Raw genomic sequence first — 9745 nt, 5'->3', positions numbered from 1 at the left:
TACCCCTGTCGGGCCTCACACGCCTCTAACCCTTCACGCGGGGTGCTCTGAGGAGCAAGGGGCGGCACCCGCCGGCGCTGATTGGAGGGAGAAGAGCAAGGAGGCGCGCGGTGATTGGCTGGACGCCCCTTCCTCCCCTCGAATTGGCTGTGAGGAGAGGGCGGTTTTTTGGTTCGTTTGTTTTTTCTTCGCCGCGCGGCCTAGTCCAGTCGTGTCCCTTCAGGGGCGGTTGCTCGCGACCGGGACGAGGCGGCGGGTAACTCCCGCACGAGGCGGAGCAGCGCGGAGAGGTGGGGCCGGACCGGGTCGGTGGGAGTCAATAAGGGCTCGAGAAATTCTGGTCCTAGAGCCGGGCCTGACTACACCCCGCCCCCTCCCCCACCGTGCCTGCCCCCACATCCACGGGCTAGGCCTGGGGCAGGGGCATTGCCTTTCCCTTCTCCGGATCTATTATCGATCTCTTCTGCCCATAACCGTTGAGGGGACTTGTATTATGCTTTAGGTGACTTTGCCCATTCATACCAGTGGTCCTCTGTACACCTGGCACGTATTATGCAATGACTGGGTTAATTGTGCAATTCATTTAAATCGTCCATTCACACTAGTTAACTCTCATGCCTGAAAAAAGGTCCAACCAGTTACCAAGATATATCTGGAAAATGTGTCGTGACTTCGTAGCTGGCCAGCTAAACAAATGGTTAAGACAGTGGTTCTCAGCTTTTTGAGACTGAAGGCACCCCTTTTTGGACTCAAGGCCAATAAGTTATGAATCCAGCTTGCCACTTAAAATCCTAATTTATGTATTACATTGATTACCTCCTCCCAGAGGGCTGGGGCAGCAGCCAGGCAGGGAGGAACCTGGAGCTGCAATTATCTGCTCCCTTCAAAAGGTCTGGTAGGACCCCAGACTGCCCTGACACCCTGATTGAGAAGCGTTAATTTAAGCATAGTTCAGTCTTAGTTCTCCTAAAGGCAGTGGGAGTTTTTGGATGCAGTTGGTGCTCTAAAAAGCTGGGTCAGTTATCCCACCCAGAGTTACGTACTATCATGGCTAAACTGCTTCTAGTACCAAACACAAGGATCTCATTGCTGTACTGTTTGTAGTGTAGACATGTTCAGGCAGTATTAGTTTTCACTCCAGGATTGGTCCTTATTTAAGTAAACAAATGGTTCTTGTATTCTCTAACACACATTTTTATTAGTTCTGGCATGCTTTCTTGCTGACCAAATATTTAAATTAAGATAGCAGAATTGATTGCAAGTTGTATTGAAAAGCCCAGCTGCATCACTTAAGTTTTTGCTCAAATAACGTTTGTTTCTTTGTTGACCAGCTGAGTAGGTGAAGTTGTCAAAATGCCAGCTAGGCCTGACGTACAGGTATGTACAAATAAAATGGGAAAATTTGTGTTTATAATAAGTTTTAAATTAATTTTACTAGCCCTTCTGGCTTCTACTTATGAATGGAATGGAAATTCAAATATGTAACTTTAATTAACTGTGCCAAATATTTTTAAGTAATTAATTTTGGTATAGCTTAATTATTAGTTAAGTATTGAGTACCTGCAGTCATGTTATTGATGCACAAAAATATAAGATTACTGGTTCATAAGTTCTAGTTCATTACTAAAACTCGCAATATGACAATTTGAAATCAAAGAATGCATACAAACTAGGCAGTGCAGAAGTTTACATGTTGAAGAATCCTACACTGGAATATTAACGTTAGCTTTTCAGAATATAAAATAAACATATCAAAACATACAATAAAACCATCTATGTCAGCGTAAAAATATTTTTAATGGTTTCCAAGAATTTTGTTTTTAGGGTTTCCTTTTTTTGAAATCACTATTTTACATTCATAATTTGTGAGTGTTTTGACATCTTACGATAAGTATCTGTACCTTTAAGGGTTCTCTGCAAATAATAAATATATATTGTCTGGCTTCAGAGTCATTGAATAATTATCTGATCCTGCAAACATGGTCAAGTTAGTAGCCTCACACCCTTCCAAAAGCCCTTCTGATCCTCTTCCCCTGCCTGAACTCTGCTCTGCTTTCTGTTCCAATCCTGTGCTCCCCACCCAATCTGCTGCTTTGCTTTCTGCTCCCTGCCTTGTCTGCTGCTGTGCTGTGCAGAATCTTCTTCGAGACTGGCTGGGACCTGCGCAGGTAGGGCATGCAGTGGGGTGGATGGGAGGGGTCTGCAGGTGGATAGGGCCAAGGCTGGGGATTGGGATTGCAGGGCAGTGACAGCGTTGGGCCGGACTCAGGGCAGAACCACGATCCGCTGCCCACGCACCCTTGTGACAAGCACTGGTTGTGCAGGCAGAGATGTGCAGAGAACAGATTATGGCTCTGTATTGGGTCCCAGCCCTGCTCTGTCACCATTCTGTGATCCCAATCCTCAGCTCCACCTACCTGTCCTGCTCCCAGACGTGGCTCCCTGCCCTCCCGCAGCCCCATCCCATCTGCTGGGCCACACGACCTGCCTGCACAAATCTTGGTCAATCACTGTGGAGACCCTGGGATTGCTGAGCAGTGACAATAAAGGGCTGGTGTCTGTAGACGAGCTGTGATCTGCTCTCTGCTTGCCCCTGCCCACAGAACGTGCCCATTGCAGTGGCATGCGGGTAGTGGATTGAGGCTCTGCCCCATACTATCACCACCCTGCAATCCTGATCCCAGACCTGACCCTGCCTGCCCACCCACCCATCCCATTCCTAGATGCCATACCCCACCCACCCACAGCCCCATTCCAGCTGCCTGGCTGGGACTGCTTAGGGAGTTTTGGTTGCAGGGTGGAGGGAAGGGGGATGTTGACCCAGCAGGGGGGAGTGGCAATGCTGACCTGGCCGGTGACAGCTTACTAAAACTCCCTAAGTGGCCTTCTAGCCAAAATTATTGCCCGCCCCAGCCTAGAGACTATTAATTATGACTTCAATTCAATAATGGCAAGGCAGAATACAGTCCCAACCAGATGGATTTCTGCTTGGTGCATCAACAGCTGATGGTAATCATACATGAAACTGATTGGTAGAAAGAAATTACACAGAAAACTGAGTAGTATTTGGGACTTCTTTCAGAGGCATTTATAAGGTTAAAAATCCATGACTCCAAAACCAAGGGTAGTTCTGTCTAAAAGCCTTCATGACCCATTGGTAAAGTGAAGGTGTCAGTTAGACATTTAAAAAAAAGTATCTAACAAGGAAAAAAGAATAACAATCAATATGAATAAGAAGAGATGATTTTGCAGTTCAAAGAGTTCAATCTGTGTAGTTTAACAGAAAGATACTGAGAAATGACTTAATTACGGTTTATAGGTTCTTGCCTGGATACTGTAGGCTTTTTAATTCAATTTAGAAGAGAAAAACAACTAGAGCCAATAGTAGGAAGCTGAAATAACAAGTTCAAATAAAAAAAAAGGTATAATTTTTTGACCATGAGGAAAATTAACTATTGGAACAAATTGCCTAAGGACATGCTGAATTCTCCAGCTCTTAATATCTTCATATTAAAACTGAATGCTTTTATGGGAGATGCCAAACTATACAAGATTCTAGGTTCAACACGAGGATGCTTGGGCAACATTAAAGTCCTGTGTCGGAGGTGCTTACATCAGATGGTCTAATCCAGTGGTTCTCAACCATTTTTGTACCAGGACCCATTTGTAAACATCAATGGCAAGTCCTGACGCCCTGCCCCCAGCCCTATAGTACGTGGGGTAGGGGGTGGGTGTGTGGGGCAAGGGCAGAATGGAGAGCCCCAAGCAGCCTGTTGCAGGCTGGAAGTCTGCCAGCTTGCAAGGGAAAACCCATGGCTTCCCATGTTTTTCTACTTTAAAGGTGAATCCATTTTTGAAGTTTGTTCACAACTCTTTCATATATTTTTGTGACCCATGGGTTGAGAAATGCTGATCTGATTGACCTTTCTGGCCTTACACTACCATATTTTCTCACATACAACACAAACCTTTTATACAAAATCACCCCTGCCTCCCAAATTGGGGTGCATATTTTTAGTGGGGAAGCTGGTTTCATCGCTGGAAAAGTGAGCCTGGAGACGCTGCCGAGGTGTCTGCTGAAGGGGCAGTCTCCTGTTAATCCTTTCACAGCAGTGGCTATTGACTGAGCATTGTCCTGTGTACCTGAAGTAGCAAGTGTTCATAATATCTTAAGGCTTGTGATTTGGAAACAACTCTTTATTTACAGGAACTCTTATATAAAGAACTACTTACAGTAAAGAACTAACAGTTTTGCTGTTGTCCCTGTGTGACAGAGTAAGTCCTTTTGGCAATAGAGAGCAGTGTTTCTTAACCTTTTAAGTAGCAAGCACCCCCTAATTTCTGAAAATTTTAATAAATACCCCACCACTCAGTTTTTCAGGGCATTTTATATTTACAGACTAATGTGTGCCATCTGTTGGAAGAAGGGCTGTGTATATAAATAAGGTCATGATATAACAGATGTCTGATCTGGTGTGGATAGGGTTTTACACCGGGGTGCACAGCTCAAGTATGTACCTCTGCTAGAGGTGATGTTGGCCAAAGCTAGGAGGGCTGAACCCAGTGCTTTGCAAAGTGCAGCACACCAAATTATTACTGGGGAATTTAAATTTTTTGCCATAGTTTTGAGAGGAAAAGAGGGTGAGAGAGAGGAAAGAGGGCGAGAGAGTGTTGGGATACCTGCATACCCACTGCCTGTGACTTGCGTACCCACAGTTGAGAAACTATAATATAGAGGGTCCAAGAAGTGTGGCGGTGCAGGAGATGGTTTGCCACAACAGGAAGTTCTTGATGCCACACTTACTGAAGACACTGTTTCGAGCAGGGATACTTATTCTATGTAACACAGCTGGCCATAACTCTGGAATTTTTTTTTTAACATTTTTTGTATTCTGCCTCGCAAAAGCAAGATGTGTGTTTTATTGAGGGGAGAGGGGAAGGCTGTATGCAAGAAAATACAGCATATATAAAGTTGATTCAATGAATAAATATTTGCAGAATGAAAGCCTCAGTGGTGTTGTTCTACACTGCACATATCTACACTTCCAGTATTTTCCTATTAATATGGAAAAACCCTGTGTTGTTTGCTCAGTGTCTGAAAGCTGACTGTATTGAAATTATTGTATAAAATCTTGTTAAGGCAATATCAGACTTGAATATATCTTGTTGTTTGTTTTGGCAGTTGGAAAAATGCCTAGATGATGCCACAAGAAAAAATAATTTCCAGTCATTAGAGCAGTTTCTGCAAAAAGAAAGTAATGATGGTATTTCTCATAAATGCAGCAAGCAGTTTTTTAACAAATTAGACAAACTTATATGTCGGGTAATGCTCTTTTTTTAAAATCAAAAGTTCCTGTGCTATTGTTGCTTGTGCAGTGTTGCAAAATCATTTTGTAGTATGGTCTGGATTACATCAATGGAAGGCCAAAAAATTCTGTGGTTTCCATACTGTTCTTGAAAATATTTCCTTCAGAGAAGACAATTTTATTTATTTAGTGGGCAGATTTCTGTTATTTAAATAAATTGACCTTTGGTGCCCTGTCGTTAATCATATTTAGCTTGTAGGTATCATTTTGCTATCTATATTTTTTTCCTGATATAGTTCTTCCACATCAGCTAATTCCAGTACACAAACATGCATTTCTTGTGTAGAAATCAGAAATGCCACAGGTATAGTTTTTTTCAGTTCCTTTTATTTTATTGGGAAACTTTGGCCCAGTTTCTCTAAAGTATTCTCCTTTCACAGTTAGAAGGAGATTTTCAAGTGTGCAGCATCCAGCAGAGGATTCACTTGTTATGAGAAACAGGGTGCTTAGTAGTTTTGACAAATCTTCCCAGGTATTTAAATGCCTACATTGGAGCAAGATTTCCTGCTTCACTTGATTATGGTGTATTGCTGCAATTCAGCACTTCATAAAAATAAAAGATCTAATTCCAAGTCCAACAATTTGCCTTTGGGTAATTATACGAATGATTCAAGTCATTAAGAAAAAGTTTCACAACTGTATGGTCTATGTAATGTATTCTTCAGCACAGATATAGTGTTAATACAGCGGAAGTGCTGTGCTTGCAACTAGCCAGCACCTAGCAGGAATTCTCTATTATGTTCTACTGGCATTTTTTTCTTAATCCTTTCCCTTAAGACTGAGTAGTTTGTATATTTGAATCAATCCCAAAGCAATGTATTATTGGAATTTCTGTAATACTTGCTTTACTTGACAAGCTTGAGGCACTTAATAGATTCCATAGCAGAGAATAGTGCAGTGCAGCTATAGCCTTTGGTGCTGCAGTCAAGATTCTCTAGAACTAATGTGACATTCAGGGAAGTGGACAATGGTGTTGTTCTGTAGACTGATATGAATCCCTTAGGTATCAATCCTTCCCTTGTACAGTTAATCAGTAGTACTATATTAGACAAAGTAATTCTGAATAATACATCTCAGTAAATATATTTATGTTAACTATTTATATAAAGGGAAGGAGATTATTACAATGCTTCTTATTTTTTAATTGAGCTATACAGTATTTAGAAAAATGTTAGACTTCTAACTTACTGAACGAAAGGAAGACAGTCTTTTTGAACTATTATCATGCTTTGTAACAATTATTGTGACATTTCTTACAAGTGCATATTTTTTAAAAGTTTCAGTTCGTTTTGAGACAATTGTTCTGGGGTGATCTGTTTCTCTTCTCCTTCCCCCCATCTGAAAATCTCTTAACTCCTTTCATATATGTTTGTGAATATAATAGTTGTAGATAATTCTTTGCCAGGAATAACTAGCAGGAATAAATAGATAATTCCAAATGAAACCCTTAGAGTTCATTTTTTTAACTTCCTATGACACTAAAATAGAGATCTTTAGTGACCTCCAGTGGTGAAGAGTAGTAATGAAAGTGAGAATATAGAGTACCACTGATTCTTTGGGGGCAGCAGTCCGACTTGAAATTGCAAGGATTTTCTCTGTCCAGTTGCTGAAAGACAAATACTTCTAGCAGTGGTTGGACTGATTTGTAAGAACAGAGTAGCATATATAATGCTGACAGACTATATAATAAAGCTTATATTACTTTTTCAATTTTAGGAATTAGACAAGAAAGTAGTAAAGAACGTTTCAACTTTGTTAAATTCTCTTCAAAAATTTGGTAAAAATATCAGCATACAAGGTGAAGATGGTATTCCAGCAATGATAAAATATGGTCTTGTTGAAAAGATAAGTATAAACAAATGGAAAAAAATTATTTTATTAATTAACCCTAAATAATGCATCTGCTATAAATACCTTAATATGGTAGTTGCCAAGATTATGGGAAATCTTGCTCACTCAGAAGTAACTGTTGATTCCCAGTACTATATGGCAAAGTCATAAACAGCTCCTTGTAAGGAGAGACTAAAACAAGATAATAAAGCTTTCCTATGTTAATGTCATGTTTAAGTAATGTAAGTATGCTAGTAGTTATTCTAATAAGTGACAGCACCTTTTTCATAAGAGCTTTCTTTTTGCCTAAATTAGGTTTTATCTATATTTTAATAAAAATCAGACAGGTGAGAAAAAGAACTATATTTGAGGCTGCCATATAAAAAGAGTAATTTTTCTACCGCAAATTGGAATTTCTTGGTGCAGTTGTTAATGTAGCATTACAGCTAGTAGCAGTAACCCCAGACTTTGTACTTCCCAAAGTTTAGGACACTATTTCAATTATATTTGATAAATACAACCTGTATAATGAATGTGCCAGCCATCCTTGACTCAGATTTTATATATTTATATTGATATAATATGGGCTGCTTCCAAATTACCTTTTGTAGCTCTTTCACTGAATAGAATTATTAGCAGCATAAGAAGAGAATGACTACTGGTTTGCCTTCTCAACTGCTTTTAGAAAGAAAATTCCAAGTCGATTAGTGATTAATGTTATTATACCATTCACATTTATAGTTAATTATCTGACCGTTTTAAGCCATCTTCCAATTGATTTATTTATTTATTTTGGCATAACCCGTTACAGTCACAAAAGTGAACGCACAGCTTTTGTATTTGGAAGTCAGGCCACCAGGCCAGGTCATTTACTGCCTTTTACTTCACTAGACAGAAATCAGCCATATTTGCTGAAATGTATGTGTAAAATTGAGGTTTGGGCTGTACTCTGCACAAAAGAGACAAAGTCTTCAGGTTAAAGAGAATGATCCTCATTACTTGGTAAAGTATAATGCAAACTGCTCCTCTTGCTCTGTTTCATTTTATGACACTAACGAATGTAATGTTTTTATTTTCCCATTACATGGTTAATTGGTTTGAAAAGGCAAAAGAAATTCTGATATATAAAGGAAATGAAAAAAATGAAGTGCTGGAAAGTCTAATTGAAGATTTCTTTGATGTTTTAATGGTAAACATAATTTCATAAAACATTTTATAAAGTTTCAAATTTATAAAAATAAGACTAGCAATTTAACAACAAAAGGCACTTTCAATTTTTTTTAATTTAATTTCCTTTTTTGGCTAATGTTTTACTATTTTGTATAAAATATTTATTAGGACTTTATACATACTTATTCAGTATGTATAGGCAATAGTATCTACACATAAGAAACTTGATATTCCAAGTACTCATGCAGAAAATGTCTAAACTCATGCACAAAATATCTTAGTATTCAGTGCAAAAAATACTGTAGAGTACATATATATTATCCCACTTATGCCCTGATTATGCAAACAGTTTATATTTTCTTAATGTTCTGCAGTGGAAGTACTTGAGTTCATAAAATTACGTTCACAAGTCAGTAGGGATTTAAGTATTATCATAGATACTAAACTAAAATAGATTTGTATTGTTATGTGATTGTCTGACCCATGAAATATGTCCAGTCTTATGTTTAGTTTTGAGAGATAGAGTTGTAAAACTTTAAGTCTTTAGATCAAATATTTTGCTATATGGACATAAAGTAAATTATTTATATGTTACTATTTCAAGTGGTACAAAAGTAAGATATATTATTATTATTTTTATTGCAGATTGTACATGATACGAACACTGAAGGTATGTAAAAAAAATGTAGATACTGTTAGTCAAGCCTTTTGGTAATCACATCTCTTTTTTGAGTGATCATTGTTAACATTGTTTCCTGATCAAACCAAAATTTGTGACATTTGGAACCATACATATTCTGAAAGCTTATACAGTCTTAGCCTGCTATAGAAACAATGAAGACTCACCTAGAAGCACAAGGACTTGTGCAAATGAACTGTTAAGTCCTTGGACACAAAGTTCTTTGGGCAAATGTGATATCTTAGACCTACTAAATAGTTGGAAAAAATGTTCTTTGCAAGCTTTTGGGTACAAACACCTATGTTCTTAGACCTACAACCAACAGCACTTTAAGTCCTTGCAGAATTAAAACTTCTCATTTCCTGACAATGGTGTAAACTTATCTGGAAATAATTCAGTCATATGTTGTAGTAGTTCTCCTGTGCATGTAACCAAATCAGTAGGCCTGTATGAAGTGGCTAGTATTCGCTTCAGATTCGGCCGATTCAGGGGACAGTGATTCAGTTCGGTGATTCAGATCACTGTCCTGATTTGATTCAGGCTAATCTGATTCGGAGATTCAGCTGCTGCCAAATCTCTGAATCAGCCAGGCCAGGCCCATCCCCTGCCCGCTGTCCCAACCTGGCAATGGCTCCCCGCCTGCCCCAGCTGCCCCACGCTGCATGGGGGGCTTTGCACAAACCCCCAACCCCCCCCCCAC

At 39.3% G+C, this 9745-nt stretch overlaps 1 protein-coding gene across 2 annotated transcripts in view; it reads left to right on the top strand.

Annotated features, from left to right (window-relative positions):
* Window positions 1-203: 203 nt before the first annotated feature.
* The window catches only part of SYCP2 (synaptonemal complex protein 2), a 45501-nt gene continuing 35959 nt past the window's right edge, over window positions 204-9745 (top strand). The window contains exons 1-6 of one of the 2 annotated variants that reach the window (XM_019548215.1): window positions 204-290; window positions 1332-1377; window positions 5183-5323; window positions 7083-7211; window positions 8281-8385; window positions 9012-9036. In XM_019548215.1, the coding sequence (XP_019403760.1) occupies window positions 1354-1377; window positions 5183-5323; window positions 7083-7211; window positions 8281-8385; window positions 9012-9036 (424 nt within the window). In that variant the 5' untranslated portion in view covers window positions 204-290; window positions 1332-1353. Of the gene's footprint in view, window positions 291-1189; window positions 1378-5182; window positions 5324-7082; window positions 7212-8280; window positions 8386-9011; window positions 9037-9745 lie in introns of those variants that run through there. The other variant, XM_019548216.1, reaches the window with a different exon arrangement.

Source organism: Crocodylus porosus, unplaced genomic scaffold, assembly GCF_001723895.1.
Source record: "Crocodylus porosus isolate Cpor-Errol unplaced genomic scaffold, CroPor_comp1, whole genome shotgun sequence".
In the NCBI taxonomy this organism is placed as follows: Eukaryota; Metazoa; Chordata; order Crocodylia; family Crocodylidae; genus Crocodylus; species Crocodylus porosus.
Note: the sequence above shows the minus strand (reverse complement) of the source record. Positions and strands in the feature narration are given on the sequence as shown.